This window comes from Mesocricetus auratus, unplaced genomic scaffold, assembly GCF_017639785.1.
Source record: "Mesocricetus auratus isolate SY011 unplaced genomic scaffold, BCM_Maur_2.0 Super-Scaffold_100020, whole genome shotgun sequence".
Taxonomy (NCBI): Eukaryota; Metazoa; Chordata; class Mammalia; order Rodentia; family Cricetidae; genus Mesocricetus; species Mesocricetus auratus.
In genome coordinates, this window is record NW_024429201.1 from 40,257,661 (window position 1) to 40,278,183 (window position 20,523).

The following is a 20,523-nucleotide window of genomic DNA, read 5'->3' on the forward strand; positions in this document are numbered from 1 at the left end:
CTTAAAATGCTTTTTAAACCACATTACTTTCTGAAAAAAATGTTTTAAAGGTGAACATGGGGACTTGGGATGGAAAAACCACATGCAATCAGTCATCCTTGAAATAATTGATATTTTTACATCAAATCCAGACCTACAAATATAAATTCTAAAGAACTGGTCTGTAAGGTTGATGCATTGAGAAAGCACTCTATGGAGTTCAGGGGAAAAAGCCTGACAGGAAGGCTAGCACGGGCTAGATGCCTTCCTCTTTCTTCACTTTGAGACCCAGTACCAGCACCAAGGATGGGTCACTCCACTTCTGCCAGCACCAAGGATGGGTCACGCCACTTCCGCCAGCACCAGGGATGGGTCACTCTACTTCTGCAGGGGTGGGTCTGCCCCCTTGGTTTGCATTACACAGAGAAGAGCACAGCAAGGCCTTTAGTCTTTATGATGATCTCACTTCCCTGTTATTTCATGTTAATCATTTCTTCATATTAATTATTTTCTAAATGAAAGAAGAGGTATAATTCCCACCATGACTAGGGCCAGAAAGTTCCTACCTGGTGCTGTCTGAGGGTCACTCCGTTACTTTGTCTGCTTCCCAATATCCCATTATAGATTTTTACACCTTTATAAAATATGACCCAGACATCTGAAAAAATCAGAAATCTGTCGTCCACAAGGTCAATGATAAGTTCTCATTGTGTATTTAAAGATGATCACATTCCAACTCTTAGACAGCAGAATTGACCATCAGGTTATCTTGAGAAAGGAAAAGTCTGGGATGCTGGGAAACAAGTTAAGTTTCAGTGACATGTGGCAGACACAATCAGAGGTAGCCGGGACCACAATGCAGACACTGAGCCAACATGATGATCATGGTTGGTGGGTCTCCAGCAGGGAGCTGGGGGAGTAGAGGAGATAGGTGCATTCTAGAGACACATTTCATGGACTGCACATGGGTCTGTTCATAAGATTTTGCTTCCTACCACCTCATGTAAATACTGTATAACAAACAGAAAGAGAGTGAGCTAGGGAGCTACATATATATATATATGCCAAACGTATATATATATATATATATATATATATATATATATATATATATATATGCCAAAACATAGTAAGGATAATTAACTGATGAATCCATAATACTTTTCCGAATTTGTTTTGGGAGAAGGAGTCATGAACTTTGCCTGAGGCAAGGGGTATGAATGTGCTTGCTATACTCCTATGTGGACACTAAAAAGAACTGAAAATAAGGTTGAGGACTGGAAAAACTGAGTAACTATTAAATTATAGAAATGACTAGCTAAGCTTTTAACAGAAAATGTGCTAATTGACTCAGTTGGAGTTTAGAGCAAGCTCAAAATATTTGGTTATTTAGTTTCTTCTGATGACCATGGTCAGCTGTAGATGTGTAAAATTTGGGTGTCTTTATGACAATTATTGAGTTTAATGACTTAAGGACCGGGTGACATTAATCCTGACAAAGCTAGACCACATTCTTGTGAATAATGTGGTTTACTCTCTAATTGAAAAGACTATAAAGCTGTGAACTTGATTATCTTATACAAGTGAAGCAGCCAGCACACTCCAAGTAGGTCTGTGTCCAGGGCTCAGTCTGATGAGGGATGCCTATTTCTGTAATTTTTGGGGCAGGGCCAGTCTAAAGTCTATAGAGTAAGTTTTTGAAAAAGATTTGTGTTTTGTAATCCAAATTTATAGTCACCCCTCTCTTTCCAATATTATTAGAAGCTAAAATTCAAAACAGGTGTTTGGTGCTAAAGCTGTAACCAAAATATCCTGATAAGACTCACTCGGAAATATAATGGTTACAGAGCCCTGTATGGCTTTAACAAACCTCTATTTTCTTCCTTCTGTTCCATACAATGTGTTGCCTATTTGCACCCATTCAGGACTAAATTACAGATAAAGTTACAGCAAATTTGTTTTCTCAAAAAAGCAGTCAGCCCTAATATCCCTTGAGTAATAAAAGCCTTGTCTTTCATTCAGAACCAGAACTGGAATAATTTTCTCCAAGAAACAAACTCTACTCCCCGTGACAATGGACCTGTTCTTAAAATTCTGAATGGGACACAGCTCAATTTGCAGGTGTTCAGGTCTAAAGGTAAAGGGCGTTTGACCTCCCGGCTGGCGATGGTTGCTGTGGTAGGTAACTTCAGTCTGCTAGTCATAGCGTTTTATCAGATAAGCTGCCAGAGTTTTCAGCTCTGAATTACTGAGGTAGGCTCAAGTGAATCAATAATTTATACAGATATCTCTCATTCATTCTGATGGTATAAAGATACATACTAACAGCCTGCTGTAGCCACAGAACAAAGCCAGAGAGACATCATTTAAAAAGAAAGAAAAAGAGACCCATTTATCTATGTGAACAAAAACTATTGTGTAATAAAGACTTAATGGCTTATTAATTTTATTTTTCAGCCCTGTTAGTGATCAGTGCGATGAGATATGAGTCTCAATAAGATTGCCCTGGCAAGTATGGAGACAGTACTTACAACATTCACACCCATCTGTAGGTAGAATTGTTGGCTTATCAACATAACATAAACCACCGGAAACTATCCATGGTTGAATTAAATTGTTTAACTAAATCCTTCATATTTCCTTACTGAGTTTAAGTATAAATTACTTTCTAAACACAAGAATCCAATACATTTAGGGGCAATACACTCAGAGTATTGTTAATATAGCTTTATGCCATTAATCATTACCTGGGGAAAATTATATAGTGTTTTATACACTAATACTGTGACATTTTTATTAACTCATAATCCCTGTGCTAACAGTGCTGCACTAAACAAGTAATAATTAAGAAGGTAGAAAATATTAAAAATGCCTACTTTAAAATTCTTCAATCATGTTAAAGGGAACACCCGAGCGCCTGTGAATGAAATAGCACCCAAAACAGACTGCCTCAAAAGATCATCAGACCTACTGAAATATATTCACATTTTCTGGTTTTTGTGATTAAGATTAAGGGAGTTCATAATATAAAAGCACTATAAAATACCTCTTAGCAAATTTAATTATAAACAGAGAATGTTTTTTGACAGACTTGAAAATGTATTTGCAGACAAGAGGCACCAGAAATCCCCTTGCCTACTTTATGCCTTTGAGTTCAAGGCTGGACATGTGTTTGGCCTGGATACATGGACTGATCCAGACTTAAGGATGTTGTGTGCAAAAATGAGGCAACAGACTCAACAGGAAGGGAGGTACCACTCTGTGGTAACACCCAGGTATGGACATTTTGCTTCCCCAGAAGAAAGTTCTCTCTTTTCCTTTCCAGGGACCCCTCCCCCACATTGGTAAATAAAGTCTGAACAGAGATGAAAGGACTTCCCTGTCAGAGCATGTCAGAGAGAGGGAAGAGAGAAGAATGAAATGAGGGGGAGGAGGGAGAGAATGATTAAGAGAGAGAAGTGTTATTGTCCTTGCCTGGACCTTTCACATAAATTTTTCCTGAGCTACCTGCACCCCAGTAACGTCTCTGCCCTCTAAGATGACAGAGAAACAGAGAAAGAAAAGAGGAGATACTGGAGTGCTCCCTTTCTGATGGTAAGACAGAGGGGAGAGTTCCCGCCCAACTACAAGTGTGACTCTTGCATGTGCTTCTCTCAGTGGAGAGGAGGCTGGGGCACCCGCTCCCCTTAGGATGCCTGCTGCACTGCGAGGCCCATCTGACTCTACCCTGAGGTGACCAGCACAGCTTGAACTTCAAGCTTGCCCCTAATGTCATTCGAGCTGCACCCTGCACAGCTTTGTTTCTGTGTGCTGAAGATGGGACGCCCTGTTAATGGTGACTAAAACACAGAATAGACTGGATTTATTCCTTGTTGCCATCTCTGGTAATGGACTAAAACACTGACTGACAAATGACATTTTTCAGTTTACAAACCATTTTATTTTCTCATTGTTTAAATTTAGGCTGGACATCCTTGGCAGGTGTTCCTAATTATGTCACTGGCACTGTTTTTGCAGGAAAATCCAAGCCTTCAGGCAAACATGGATGAGATGACTTTCCTTATGAAGCATCCCTAATTTGAGGTCCAGTGTGGAAAACTTTCCCATATATCTTTTTAAATTACCTTTCCTTACTGATACTAATTTTGTAATACTATAGGCATCAGAAACAAAACCCATGTTGTACCCATGACTGTTATTGGATTCTAAGTTACCCACAGGTCCCTCTACTTAAGAACTTCAAAGCGATTCACAGAGGTGATTTAATTTAGCTGTATTCACTCCAGTAACTCCAATAACTTGGTGCTCCAAGTGTATAACAAATACTACTTCACATAATCTACAGCAAGAAGCGGGCCACACCCTATGGTTCTGGTTCTGCCGTTGATCCATAAGGGCATACATATTATGTCATACCATTTACTCTCACCCTGAACAGTCTGGATCTACAATCACAAGGAGACTTAAGAAGTGTCTGCTTTTGTTGCTTACTCAGTACTAGGGCCCGCACATCCTGGGAAAGGTGTGCCGGTGAGCGAGGACCCCGGAGCAGTCGGCTGTTTCAAGGGATTAAGATGTATGCCCTCTTTCCTAGCACGTATTTAACGTAATGGAAACTTGGTTTATTTAACCATCGTTGTGTCAGTGTTTGTCAATAGAGGCTCCTGGAGCTGCTTTGTCAACTCAATGATGGCTCATACTTAAACACAGGAAATAAATTCTTAGCACTCATTTTTCTCACTAATATTTAGAGACAAAATAATTCTTGTCTGTGGTGTACTTGAAACACAAAGTGAACTCTTGGGGTTCTTCGTTACTGTGTTTATACCTCTAAACAGCAGTTTGGAGAGATCTAATGTAATACAGGCTCAGTTAGTTGGAAAGCTCACTAAGAAATGCAACCCACATATAACTTACACCAAGCACTCATTACTACACCAAGTGGGGAATTCCCTCACAAGAAAGGTCAAGACTCAGTAGTCCTGTTTTATATCCCAGGACTTCCAGGGGATGATGTCCAACACCCGCTTTCCCTTAATTGACAACAATTTAACCATTTAACCCAGAAACCTCATGGTATTACCTTTTCCTCGCTGCTGTCTTCAGCAGTTGGGCAGAATTGGCATTGCTGATTGAGGGAGTCATTTGCCTCTTTGTACTTTCAGCTTCTGCACTGTAAAATCATCTCCAAGTCCCCTCCCACATGTACCATTCTATGGCTTCATTACATTGTTGAGAGCTCATGACTCTTTGCTTTTTAAAGTCCCTTGCCCTTGCCATGGTGAGGCATATGATCGTAAGGATGGGGTTGGAGTGGATCTATTCCTGGAAAATTCTGCACCAAGTCATGAGTCTGGTTGCTCTGGTCTCTCCATGTGGTGCCTGTGCTATTTGAAGGGATCAGTGAGCTTGCTTAGTGAGTGCTCTGCTGTTATCTATGGCTTTTCCATGATAGAGAAACATGCTCCAAGCTCCAAGGACCTTTCTCACAGAACAGATTTTTCTGTTTGGAATTTGGGAATGTACATGAAAATCCTTATGCTTAACTACATATCAGTTAAGATTTAGGGCTTAGGGATGAAAACCATGTGTGTGTTTGAAAGACTGAGGTAATAGAACAAACCCAGTCAGCAGAAAAAATTACTCTAATATAATCATCCTCTTGGCTGATGTACACAGTAGGCTTTTGTAACAGAAGAACCAAACTATATTTAAAAGATTTAAGCAAGCCACATACTGGTTCAACATTTTCAATATTGCTGCCTACCTAGAAAATGTAAACATGGACGTCGGGATTGGACACAGTTTTGCTTGGGAATCGGCTCTCACTTTCCTAGCATAACTTCAGAATAAACCACTCTATGATAAAGTTTTACTGCACCAATTTGTGGATAATTAGGTGGATTACATGTAATCCCTGGTAACCTATATTCAAATGCTCTCTTCCAATGACTAAGGAGAATTGCTAAATTTGCCAGCATTTTATAGCACAACTGGATGAAATATTCCTGTTTCAAACACATAAGTCTTGCTGAAGTTCCCTTGCAGGAGCTATACAAAACACCAATGATGGAAAAATATAATTTGATTTGTGTTTAGTAACGTGAGATAAAAATCAAATATGCATATATTATTTATAAATTGCAATAATGAACTTTTTGTTTTAATGGTGAACACACTAATTTGCCATTAAGAATAGGTCAGAGAAAACCCTTTTGTAAAATATATTTTTATATGCTTCTCCTTTTCCTTCATATTTTCCTCCCCAGATCTCCAATGGAGAACTCAATGAAGAATGCAGAGGGCTCAGTCAGTAAACTTGTTGCACAAGCTAGAGGTGCTGAGTTCATATAGAGACTTGGATACAGAGCTCGTCTACAACTTCAGTGCTAAGGTGGCTGGAGACAGGCAGTCCCCAAGCCCTCTGACTTACCAGTCTAGGCAATGGGCGAGTCCCGGCTCAATGAGAGATCTTGTCTCAAAAAGTAAGATGGAAAGCAACTAAGAAAGACCATCAGTATTGACCCCACGTTCCACACACGTGCGTATGTACTTGCCTGCACGGTGCAAACACATATAATGCACATACAGTGAGATGTAAAGATTGGCTATTACTAATTAATACATTGCAGTGTGTGGGTGAAACTTCCTGCACCCTCATCATGAGTGAGGCCGAGCTACTTAGTAAAGAAGATGTTCGCAGCTGCTTCTGCATGTTGACTCAGCTCAGGAAAGCATAGTGGGCTTGGCATGCACGAGAAGAGCCTATGTGAGTTTGTATAGGGGCCAGAACACAGTTTTCAAAACTGAACAAATCCTTCTGTGAAATGAACTCTAGCATAGTCAATAATTTTGTATAGATGTCACAAATTGCTTCTTCAGGCAGGCTGGCATCATATTTAAACTATAGAAATGCCAAGCTAGGCTTTATCACCAACCACAGCTAAATGTATGCTGAGCCCCATTTGGAGCATTCTTAAGACGACAGTGCCTCCTGTGAGGGCACAAATTTGTTCTTGGTGGGAGCCAGAAAACCACTTTAGATGTTTACAATTATTTCTGAAGGTCAGTACTCTTAGACAATTGTTCTTTCCATTTATTTTCTCTTATTAAATACCTTTAAGATGATTGAAAAAAGTAAAACTAAGACCAAACAAATGCCATACATGGCCAATTTTTTTTATTTCCTCCCTAAAATAAGGACTGACTTCTATTTTCATCTACATACTTATTTACAATTTGATGTGCTTCTTTGTCCCTCTTCCCCATTTTCTCTGCATTTCTCTTAGAGACGCCCGCGCCCACAGATGACTGGTGTGAACACCTTTACTCTCTCACTGCTCTCTAAATGTTACCTCTTGCTGAGTGTTGGACCCCTGTCATCACAACAAAAGCTGTTGGTTGCCGTGCAGCCTGAGCTCAGAGTTCCTTCTGTGTCAAAGGCTTCCCAGCTCTTATTAGTATGTTCAAATGTGGTTAAATGTTGGAGAGAGCAGGGACAACAAAAACAGGAACATGTTCATTAGCAGTGTCTTGAGTTCCCTTCTCTTAGTAAGCCAGGTTCTCACAGCCCTTGTGTGGATCCTCACAGCTAGCCAGAGTGGAGAAGGAGGCTTGCCCTGTGTAAGGGTGACCTCACGGAGAGACTTAGCTTGCTGACTAAAGTGAGTTAATGACTGCCTTTCTTATAATTTACCACCATCTGGAAGAGTTTGTTTTTATCAACTAGAGTAAATCATATAGTTAGTGCATTCTTTTCAATATCTTTCTTTGGAAAATACTTTGAACAATAGTGGATTATATAGAAAACGAGTCACTGCTTTCCTTGACAAGAATGCCCCTGGATTTAAATTTAAGTTTGACAATAGAAACTCATAGAGGGAAAGAACATTGATTTACAATCTGGAGACAGGAATTTCTTACTCATTATTTAAAATATTTTTGATTGATAGTTCAGCTATGAACTTAGTGATTTTGAAGGATCTTCATAATTAATACAAGGTGAAATGGGACAATACCCAAACAGGAAAAAGATAAGCATACTGAAAGGGTGAACTTTGGGGTATGAACTCCATCACCCAACTCGAAAGCTCATGAGAGGGTGAACTCTTGGACTTACGCTAGTTAATGCTTCCTTACACACAGAATAGCAACACACACCTTTGCAAAGGTGAGGTTTCATTATTCCTCCCCACAATACAGCTTTCCTAGATGATAGCATGGAACTGTTCACATTAGAGGAAAAAAGAGTAGAGCTGAAATTATAGAAAGCCTGAGTGTGTCCTGCCTTCAGGATTCAATTCTTGCTACTGTAAATATAAAACAAAATGTAGGAGGAATATACTTTTCAAAGCATAACAGATCTGAGGCTTATGTGATCAACTCCTTCAAAGACCAGAAAGTCCCTTTGTGGACATCTATTAAACAAAAAGGGCACCAGCATCATTCAAAGGGGAGAAATGGATCTGACCACATGCTGGGTTACTGGATAGTCTACAGCACTACAGGGCAGAGGGACAATGACTGGGCATGTGGGCTACAGCATCTCCCCTAGACAGGATCCGAGGACATGGTGATGAGTCCTGAAACTCCGCATCTTCTAAATGATGGCTTTTGCAGGGATGTTCTTGCAATTGTAAGAATTCAACGCTTATGAAAGAAAGCACAACTTTAACTTTTTATATAATCAAGGACAATATTTGAAGAATTCTTGCCAGGAGTTGAGATAAATTTAAGGTGACAGGGATATGTACTTTGATTGTCAATTTTCCATACGAAATACACTTTTAACCTATTTGTTAGAAATTTCTTAAGGTCAACATCCTTGACTGTATAAAAGGGATTTTAAGCAACTTTAGAGGTATATAATTTCCTAAATCAATGAAATTCTAGGCTAGTGGTTTTCTCCCTTCCGTAGTGAAGGTAAGTTAAATGTAACTTAAAATTTATATAAATTGTAGGTATTGTTTTCTAAATTATGTAAGTTTACTGAACAGGAAAGCATGTGTTATGACTGGTTGGTGAAGGGATTGGAAATTTTGATATATAATTTAAGAAAAATTCATGAACACACAGACAACACTGTTAGTAGTACATCGTGTTTCATTGGTGCTTATTTCTTTAGATTTTCAGGTCTTCTTCAATTTTGTTTCTGTGGGAAAAAGTAACAGAATTTGGGCCTGGAACAATTCCATTTTTTTTTGTTAGCTCTAAGAAAATAATTGTAGCAACAAAAATGTTCCTATAAAAATAATTTGAAAATTGCCATAATTTCATTGATGTGGTGTTACTGGAGTCTATTAAATTCTCCAAATGGAAATTTCTGCTTTTCACTAGATCCAGCATAATTACCCTATATCATACATCCACTATGTATGCTCAGACTTGCAGAGAAGCCGTCGTTTTCACATTGGTATTTCTCCTTGAGTAACATGGCCTTTTCAGTCCTTAATCATGAAAGCCACTTACAATGTTGTTATAGCTTGTAATACTTGTTAGAGAAATCTTTAAGTTGTTCGACAGCAGCAGACTTCCTATCCAGGAAGCACACATTAAAGCATGCTGGCTGCCTCTGTCTTCAGGACACTGCCTTTTATTCCCATCGCCTCCCAAGGGCAGGTCCTCCTTTTTGCCGGTGGTTTCTTCACTTTACTTTTAATTTTGAACATTTGCCTACACATACCTCCCACATGTCAATCTACGCACGTATCATCCCTGTTTGTTCTCTCTACTTCCACAGTGGCCCAGCTTTTCTGAAAAAAAAAACCCCTGTGGTTCCAGTGTGATCCTTTACAAAAATGGGGACTTTTGTAAAGAAGAGGGAACACAAATTGTCCAGAGCAAAGGAAAGCAGGCAATTGAAAATGCCCAGAAAGGGATGAATAATAATCCTGTGTCTTCAATGAGTTACCATAGACAGAATTCTGTTCACCCCCCCCACACAGAGACAGATAAAGACAGAGACACACACAGAGATACAGAGACAGAGAAACAGAGAGAGGCAGAGAGAGGCACACAGAGACAGACAGATAGGGAGAAACACACAGAAATACAGAGAGACAGAGACAATAGCTCTCAGATACGAACAGAAACAAATATATTTCATGGCTACCAGTTATGCATTCAAACATGCCATTTTGTTATACAGGGTGCGATGAGGAGCTGCTATCTTGTCATAATTCATGCTCATTGTTCCTCTAAGTAAAATATGTGTTTCCTGTTAGTTATTCTGAGCTTCTGCTCAGAGGACGTTTTTGATAATGCACATCTTAAGACTTTTCATTCAAGTATCAAATTTAAATTCTAACTCTTTGTGCATGCTGACATTTTTTGTCTGGCATTTTCATTAATTTTGCGACATACATAAATGTAGCTGAAATGTTAACTGATCAATACTTTGTCTCTCTCATGTAGCACTAGGGTTTCATTCCCCAAGGACCTCACAGCAGAACAGAAATTAAATGTGTAAAATATCAAATGGTAATGTTAAACACAGCAGCACTTACTGTATAACGACAGAAAAGGCTAAAACAATTCCAAATGGACAGATGGTACCACAAATGATCTACAATCGCATTTAAAGATTAAAGTTGGTCCTGTAAAATAGTTCTCTGACGCACACTGAAGTGTGTCCTTTTGCTGATAGCCCAGTTTTCCAATTATTTTTGTGCTCATTACAGTGAGAAATGACAGTGCTGAGAAGACAGGATGCATGCTCTCTCGCTCTTCTTTTCTCTTTCCATTTTGTACCCACTGGCTTCCACAAGAACACAAATGTCTGGTCAAGAGCTTGATGAAAATTAGTTCAATTTGTAAGATATTTCCAAGTCTGCAATAGCTGATTCCCAGGAACAAGCAGGGCCTCCTACACCACACACAACAGAGCTACCTTAGAAAAATAAGTCACGAAACTTAAAAACTGAACTCAGCAGTCAGCAACAAGGACCTCTCAGAAGCCTGTTAGCTTTGCTTTGCCATCCCCACTGATACGGTGTCTGTCTCTATTGCCTGCAGTTCAGGTAGTGTTGGGAGGCTGTGGCTGCAGTCTGCATTTGCACATTCGCTGACAATGAGATGCAAAGTATGATTATTTTCTTTCAGTTTGACCTCAGTATTTTGCATTTGTTTTTCAGGGAATTGAATTAGAAGAGAAAACCAAAGTGGAATAGAAAAAAATTCATATTCATTTAAACATTAAAAAGCATACTGATCTGGGCCTAAAACTAAGCCACATAATGGTACAAATGCATGTCCTCCATGAGGCAGCTGCAGTTAGGAAAAAATGGGCCAAATGGAACCAATATTATAATAATAGACCCATGATCTGTCAAGAGGGCATGATGGGAACAATATGTCTGTAACAATGGGCACTGCTTATGTGCATCTAATGGAAATCGGTTCTTTTCAACAAATTGCCCTAATAAGGCTCTGCTTATGCAATGGTAACTTCGCACCATTTCATTTTTAAGTACCTCATTTACTCTCTCTGTATAAGATGGCTAGAATCTCTCACAAAGTTTTTTTCTGAATTATATTACAATTATAAGGTGTATATCTTAAAGGCTTCTATAGAAAAGACTATCCTGTGTGTTATGAGTCTAAGTTTCTTCATCTATATGCTAGGAAAATAATAGAATCTACATTATGAAGTTACTGAAAATATTAAATTCTTAGTGCATTTTCATGAATTTATGTATGACCAATAGCTCCTTGGCATACAGGAATTACCTGATAAACATTAATTATTGTTTGTGTGAATCTTTTATATCAGAATTCAATTCATGATTAAGTAGATTATTGATAAGAAATTTTAGCAGACTTTTGGGCTCATATAGAAATATAGGGAAAATTGCTTTGATAGTATTAACATGTCCTTATCATGGTTTAATAATCAGATTTATTATAGCAAACTCTTATTTATTTGGAGTTTCTCCCTATAAGAAAAAATTTCAGATTGGCAGCCTCATTCAAAAGATGTAGTTGACCATTTTTACTGGGAGCTCACTAACTGCTAGATCCTCTTCAGTTGATGGGCAAATTGCATGAAGACAGCCGAGTTCTCATCCCCATGGACTCCCAGTTGGAGTCTAAACAAAGCAAGTTTGAGATTCATTACTTCAATCACATTCAATAAAGTGAAATTACTTTTTCTTTTGTCCAGGGGAATTGTTTCTTCACATCGTGTCGCGTGCTCTCCTGTTCCATCCTTGTTTTCAGCCCGGTTTCCCTCCTTTATCATCCAGGTGTCTTTTCTGGACACGCCCCTTGCCTTCAGCTTGAGTTTCCTAGGACTGAGTCTGTCACAAACAGGTTACCGGCTAAGGTAGATTCAGCCTTTCCTGCAGTGCTTTGCTTCCTTTTAGTGATGTCGCTGTACGTGAGATTACATGCAGGTACCTCTGTTTCTGAGAGTTTCACTTGCTTCCTTTCTTTTTTAAGAAGCAAAAGGAGTTTGTGAAAAGGACTGCCATCTTGAATCAACTTTACAAATGACCTTAGGAAGCTGGAAGAAATTTGGAGACTCACACAACATGTAGTGCCAAACAACCCACAATGAGTGTTCCTGAATAAATGATATAATTATATACATTTTTATGTTTTCAAATTTCACAAACAGCTGTGGAGATGGCTCTAAAGGAAGTCAGTCAAAATGGCAGGAGGGATTTTTTATTGTTATTATAAGGCCTCATAGAACCTGAGAGTAATGATTTAAAGTATATGTGGGATTTCTCTATCATTTTGCTTGTCATCATAATGCCTCTATGCTAATGAAAAATCAGAATACCCCAATATACCTATTATGTGAGAGGTATTAGAAGAGTGTAGAGAGAGGAGTTTTTTTTAACAATGATGGTGGCAGTCACTTTCTTTAAGGAGACAACCACATGTCTATGGGAAGCAGGCTGCTAACTCTCTGGCAACACAAAGGGACGTATGCAGCCTTTGTCCGTGTGCTCAGACCTTAGTGAAGTCCCACACAAGGCCTGCACAGAGGACGGAGTCGGAGAACTCAAAACACACAGTCATTTGAACGGCGATACTTAGAGTTGGTTGTCACTCTAATAAAGGTCATTCTGTAAGCCCCACGATAACATCATATTTTGCAAAACCAGCAATGTAAGGGAAGCATAAGTTGCTTATTTCCTAACAAGCACAAAATAAAATAAAATAAAGACTTTCAAAAGATGGACTCCACAAAAAGCTCAAGTAAAACAGCGTCCAAGCGGACATAGCACACGTGGAGAAGATCCTGGATGTGTCTAGGGGAAGTGCCCTTGAGATTTTTCTGCCACTGCCTGTTGGCCTCCTATCAGTTCTTAAATGATCAGTGTAAAAGGGAACACGATGAACCTTGTAAAGAGAATATTTGGGTCGATTACATTCTCACTTGTGACTTTTTAAAAACTAGAAACCACAGAACATCTCTTAAATAGGTCACATCCCTTTCTGCTTGACTAACATATTAAAGCCTTACCAGCCAGCATCACACTGTCAGTGGCGTCCCTATCCTGACAAGATACTTACGGAATCCGACTAAAATCGAAGCGCTGGTGGTCAAGGCTGTTACCATTGACATTATTTTTTTTACAAAGAGAACTGTTTTTGGCTCTCCTATTGGGATCTGGAATTGTACAATATGCAAAAATTTTACTTTTTAAGTGTCAGAAAAAAGTTATACTTTGGCTGAGATGTCTTGTGTTCCGGAAATCTGAGGAATATATTCTTGGATTCAGACCCTGAACAATCCATCAGGTTCCTGCCCACAGCAAATCTGTCCAGTCAAGTCTCAAAATAGGAGTTTTAAAATGGCTCTATCAACATAACTGTTACTATAGCCACAGAGCCTTGGAGCTAAGACTGCTGAGTGCGATGAATAGCAATGGATGGGTGATACAGTGAGATCATACCACAAAAGCAGCGAGACTCCTTGGGGGTGAATCCCACTCAAAGCAACTGGTAACGTAGTACGCAGCGTTAACCAGCACCATGACACAACGCTTGGTTCTGATGAAGTTCCTCAGGAGCAGCTGTGAGGAAAATGATAGAGTTCATCAGACTGACAACAACCAAACATGCTGTCTGCTTCTTCACGCTTGTGAAGGGACCCAGAAGGGCAATGAGGCCACTGAGACACACCCCACTAGGGGAAGGGAAGGAAACACTAGCAGAAAGAGTGCAAAGAACGGGACGGGATGAATAAGTATACATTTAAAAATAATGTTTCCATGAAAGCTGGTATGTTTGCCCATAAGGAAAAACATCTGATGCTTAGAAAATGTGGGCCCCTGATACTTCTGAACTCTCTTCCTTTTGTTTTAAGATGAATTAAATGTTTTTATTTCAATACGCTGCAGAGTGAATTGGATACCTAGGAATGTTTTGATTTAGAGTCCCAGAGAGAAGCCTGCCTTGTTATGTGTGGCTTGTTATGAAAGTCCTATTAGTTCCAGCACTTGCCCACACAGCTCCCGGCTTCTAACCGACCCTCACTGCATATTAAACCCTATGTTTTCTCATTATTTTCCTATGATTTTAGAGTATGTTTTAAAATCTCTTAGTAGGAAAAAGTTTACATGGTAACTGATGCAAATTAAGTTTAAAACAACTATAGCATGACATTAACAGTAAAAAGAACGTCCATGAACTGGATAGTGGTTTAAAAAGTCACATACAGAAACGGATAAAGCAATCAATGTCTACAAGTTAAGGTATCATTATTCTAAATATATTTCAGTGTCATTCTGGTATTTTAAAGAAACAGATACATAAAATTAACTGAGTTCAAATGAGAACTGTACACATCAGTAAAGAATGTGCATGTGAAAACTGGAATTTTGTTCAGCCAGAGTCTCCCTGTATATTTCCCTTCTTGTTTCCTAGCACACTTTTAAAAGAACAATATTTATTATATTCATCTATAATTGTAGAGAAATATAGTATGGTTTTCTATTTAGGTAAGTATCACATGTGTAATGTACACTGTTTGAATGCCAAAAGTCTAATTTTGTGGTCAAGTTAATAAATTAAAAATAAAAGTATTTTAAGGTTTCTTATGGCACAGAAAATTATCAAATATTTTATAGTAAAAGTAATCTCAGTGTCTTTATAGCCATAATAAACACATTGTATTTAGCTTTGCATACTGCATTAAACATTAAAAAAGGGTAGGCAGCAATTTTTAACTTGATATTAAAGTAAATTTTAAGTTATTATTGATAAATGCCAAGCTGAACGTATGAAGTTTCATAAAAGGAAGAACAAAATTCCTGCTTTGTTTTTGTTTTTGTCTTGTTTTAGTAGAAAATGTCAATGAAACTTCACTTCTGATTGTTGTTAACATCTAATTAAAAGACCCCCTCGCTGGATTAGAGGGAGTGCTTTATTCGCTCGGCACACCTGCATCATACCTGTGGGTGGTCTGTGCACATATTTGAGCCTCAGGATTTGGCGGTCTCATTTACACGCGCCATGACAATCAAATTGTAGCTTACATTCCAAATGAGCATTCTCTGGCTGGTGCATGACCACATGTCCATCGAATACTGGACTTGCCACATACCTTCTCCTCACTTACCACCCCCATTTCATTTATGGGTTTGGCTTTGCCTCTGCTTCATAGTTTTAAGAAAGCAAGACAGGAAAAGAAAGGAGAAACAAACAAACAAAACAGCCGTTTTCAATATGTAGGTGACTAAATTTGCAAGGACTTCTCCCCACCAAACCTCTAGGGTTTATTTGAATTTACACCAATGTTATAGAGAATCAATCAGTTCTTCCCAGAGGGATTAATCTTTCTTTGTTATTTTTTTTTTACCTGTTTGGAGAGCCTGTTTTCCTCTTCAATGTACTTCTGCTCTTTGGGTATTAATGTTCGTAAGCTGGCTTTCACCTATACATCAACACATGTGTCTGTTATGGGTCCATATATTACAACTGTTTACAAGTTTTGCATGCAGTTCAATTTGCAATAATTTCCAAAGTTTCAAAGTCCTGGCTGCTGTGCTCATAAAATATAAATGTATACAGTTGCATATGCATGCGCGTCCCTCTCAAGCAGGCAGCAGCAGCAGCCGAGCACACGGCAGCAGCAGCCCCACTGTGGCAGAACGTGGGTGTGCCAGAAGCACATTCTCCAGGATACATCAAGGTTTAGAGAAAATGTGGAATGACAGAGACTCTCTACAAATCAGGAACAAAAGCTTTCATGAAACTGAACTCTTTAGCAGTACAAAAAAGCCAAAGTTAAGACTTACAGCATTAAAAATCACATCTATTTCAAGATAGATGACCCCCTTTGTTGGCCCTGTCAGCTGCTTGTTTTTCAGGACGTAGGCTTTCTGTTCACCATTTTGAATCTGCGGGAAAAGGACATGACAGCCGTCTGTCTCGCGGTCTCCACTGAATACACTCCCCCAGTGACCTTTGACCCCCAGCTGCTGAAACTGACAGAGAACCCAAAACAACTGTGGCAATTCTGACAAGTACCTGTTCATTACCAGGATCAAGTCTGTCAAGAAAAATTAACTATCATGGGATTCAACATGGCCGTGCATTGAGTATGTTAAAATTTTTAGTGTTCTTATTACAGACTTTGGTTGAGAAATGACAGACATAGAGCTGAGTTTTTTTTCCTTGAGCAAAAGCAACACAGAACAGTGTGCCAGGTGAATAAAACTTACAGACAGCAATGGTATAGCAACTCTGCCCAGAAAGTCGGCACTCCGGTCACGGTCTTCGTCATAAACTGTCACTTCCAGGACTGAATGGATGTCTTTAATGTTGCTGCGTAATAAACATACCCAGGGAAGAAAGACCCCATCAGTGCAAAGCCAAGCTAGATGGGTTTTGAAACCTCAGATTGTACTAGCTGTTTTTCTGTGTCTTTATTTCTACGGGTATTATTTGCACGCAGACATACACATGCAGGGCAGGGCGGGAGCAGGTAATTATTTCTCATGATACATCTAAGATGGCAATACCAAAGGGTAATAACATATGGAACTTTGAAGACTACTGTAACTTTCAGTTATTTCCTTAATACATATCATTTTTGATCTGGATATGCAAAGTATAAATTACTGGAAAAAATCACTAAATACTTCTGGTAATCTTTAGGCTTTCTGTCTCTTCTCATTATAATAAAATAACATAAAATCATATAACTCCTAAGTAAAATGTCACAGGTTTGCTATCAGTGGGAGTCACAATAGATTTTTGAACACTTACTATTTTTACAATACTATGGCATGTCTATTTTTTGAAGTTCTTACTAATGCACTTACTAAGTTTCTGTTAGGTTCCAAGCAAAAAGAAGACAGAATAGAGAAAATGTAGCATTTATAAGTATAGTATTATTCTTGGATTTAGAAGAAAAGTTAAATTCCAGTAAGTTCTAAAGACAACACATGACAATAAAGGACTGTGTGAGTTCTTCATATTTTTTGTTTCAAGGAAAATAAGTCTCAATTGTTGATAGCATTAATTTTTTGATCAAATTGTTTACTGAGAAAATATGAATTAAGAGAAAACAAAAAAGAATATATTCATTACAGAAACACCATAACTGCACGTGAAAAGAGGCTTTACCAGGGTACAATCAATTAATCGCTTTGATAATAATCAAACCTATTCACTCAATTATATGCATTCTAGAGAAAACACTCTCCATGGCCCTCTTAGGAGTGCAAGCCTCCTGACGAGGCTTTCATCTCTTATAAAAATGTGGAATTCCTTAAAAATAAATTGGTCAGATAATTAAAGCTGATTAGTTACTGGCTCTTAAGCAGAGACATTAGAAGGAATTAATGAGGAATTTAGCAGTTTTTTATGTCCAAGAAATAAAACCATGTTAGAAAACTGTGAAGTACTTCTGTTCTGAGAGTTTTCTTTGTGGAGTCTATTCTCTGCAGTCCCATTTTTAAAAAGGGACTTGTAGGCCACTATAATGCAGCATGCCCAGCTTTTACTGTGCATAGTGTAAGATATTTCAAACTTTTTAAAACAAAAGTAAAATTAACTCAAAGGTTGTTTTGAGATTCAGGACAATGCTTACTGTCCTTATTGTGCTAAAATGAAGCAAGCCCAAAATAGGCATCTGCCAAACCCGACTGGATTGTTTGCTGACTTCAGTGATGGGACAAATAGAGCTTTGTCCTTCTTTGGTGTCCACGCAATCAGGAAGGATTTGAATAGAAAGCACAAAAGGAAGAAGCAGTGTGCAGATTCAGTGATGGGAGCAAGCTCTTAGTCAGGCCATATGAAAGGCAGTGGGAAAAAAAGTCTAGTGAAAACAAAGAAAAAGGACATACCCGTTTTCCCAAGTTTCACTCTTGAGCAGGTAGGGGTTCGGAAATCCGTAGTTAGCAAAGGCAGAGGAGCAGATGTGTGAAGTAGAGTATGCACCTGCATGCACACGTGTGTACACACACCACACACATACACACACAGTCTCAGGATGAACTATATTTTCGTACCAATTCTAAAATAAGCACCAGGTGGTTGTTGTACTTACAATGTGAACACTTTGTTCCACTCAGGATTGAGGTTTTTGTAGACAGTGTGGGTTAGCAGTCTATCGTTGTTCAGTTCTACTACACAAAATGGATCACTTTTGCCTACGGAAGATTTCAGAGAACGTTTTCAGCACACACAGCACCTGCACTGATGGTGTAATCCTTTGTGATCACAGTCCTCTCCAAAGAGTTATATAACAAACAACAAATGAAAAAACAAACTAAAAACAAATCTCATCAAAACAGATGTAACTGGATATTAGCCATTGCTATGATTTATAGTGACTTAGAACTTGAGACCAAAGTGTACAGCTTGACTTTTGATAGGCTGTAATTCTTAGCAGAAATGCTACTACAGCTGTTATGGGAAAGTACAGTGTGCCCACTATTAGTTCTTTGGTCCTATTGTGAACATTTGAACTATTCAATCACTTTAATCTTACAGATATGCTTCTCAACCTATCTGATCCACTAGTAACTCACCATGAGGACTTCCAAATAAGTTGGATGCAAGAAAATGGCTATATTGCCAGCTGACAACACTTCAATCTCACTATGGTTGAGTTACTTTCATGGGATTCATGAAAAGGTACAGGATACTGAATAAGTCTGATGTTTGGATCTTAAGATCAACAAGCTGTCTGCATGCTATAGAGCAGCACTTTTTGTTCTTAATGTTGTAAATAAAGGACTGGACATTATCTATCCAAAGTGACTCTGCTCTGCCATTCTCCAATCATCCATTCCATAGTTACATTTTGGAATGTCTCGATTTCTTTGTCATACCATGTCTCGTTTTTTAAGAATTCACAGAGCCAGAGGCTCTGTGAGAATAGTGTGAGTGGTGTTGTTGCAGCATGTGATTTGTTTGATATCTTATACAAATGGCAATGGAATCAATATTTAGACAAAGCTGTTGAGAGGTCATATCTTTTAAACTACAATATTGATTTAGACTACATAAGAGGTTAATGTGCATATTATTAACTTTAATGATAAAGAACAATTGTTTTAAAGGCATTGTGAATTGTAGCCACAGTAGTTTACACTGGTGCGAAACCTTAAATATCATCTGAGATGTTCAATTAGACTTTAATAGGAAGGAATTTATTAGCTGTGTCTTTCCACACACTAGTATATTTATTTGTCACAGGACGATACTTAGATGAGCAGTACATGCATCAACTCACTTTTAGTTTATGAATTTTATATTGACAAAGGTTTAGTACGCATGCGTTAATTTGATATTCTCATGTAATAATTGCACAATTTAACATTATGGTAGTCTCCTCAGTTTGGGTCTTGAGGAGTCTTCTAAGGAAAGACTAGAGAACTGGTCATCTCTCATGACTGGTGAAAGACAACTGTATGCTTTGTCCTGGCCGGCTTTATGGGTTCTGGTTCTACCCTTTACTGTCCTCGTTTCCAGCGCCTACACACCACGGAAGACAGTGCTGAAAATATCTTGTTCATTAAAAGACCGTGGAATTGGTTTCACTTGGGACTTTAATAACTTAATTTTCTTCCATAGAGTTCTGAAACTAGCACACATATGCAGGCACAAATAGCTTTTGGAAAATATTTACGTGCAAGCCTCTACGCAAGATTTACTTCAATAAAATTGCCACGCCTTAATAATCAGCAGATTACAGATATGTGAAAAGTTTTATAATTTTGAAAACTCTTCATTTTTTTATCACAGCCAGTATTGCACATGCTAGAGAAATAGCAATGTATACAACAATTAAAATAACCCCCGTTTTGGACTGAAGAAGATGACTGCACTCCAGTGTGTTTCAAGTGATAAATATGATGGTGGGATTTAATGATGGGAAACATGATGTGGAATGCTCTCTGCACAGAATCTTCAAAGACCGGAGATCATGTCTCTCTGCAAACAGATAACACAGAGACAAAGTAACGAAAGAGGTACCAGAGTGAGCTGTAGTTTGCCTGGAAGAACAGACCCAGAAAAGGCCAGAGAAGTGGCTGTCTGGTTTGCTAGAAATATCCAGGAAGCCAGAATGACTGA

The 20,523-nt window shown here is 38.6% G+C and overlaps 1 protein-coding gene across 8 annotated transcripts in view; it reads right to left on the minus strand.

Moving 5' to 3' along the window:
- The window catches only part of Mctp1 (multiple C2 and transmembrane domain containing 1), a 521,330-nt gene that overhangs the window by 137,470 nt on the left and 363,337 nt on the right, over positions 1–20,523 (minus strand). For all 8 annotated transcript variants that reach the window (XM_040728844.1, XM_040728841.1, XM_040728842.1 and 5 more), the window contains 5 exons: positions 18,491–18,593; positions 16,659–16,761; positions 16,233–16,334; positions 15,794–15,868; positions 13,887–14,006 (listed from right to left, as the gene is read on the minus strand). In XM_040728844.1, coding sequence (XP_040584778.1) covers positions 13,887–14,006; positions 15,794–15,868; positions 16,233–16,334; positions 16,659–16,761; positions 18,491–18,593 — 503 coding nt within the window. The remainder of the gene's footprint in view (positions 1–13,886; positions 14,007–15,793; positions 15,869–16,232; positions 16,335–16,658; positions 16,762–18,490; positions 18,594–20,523) is intronic.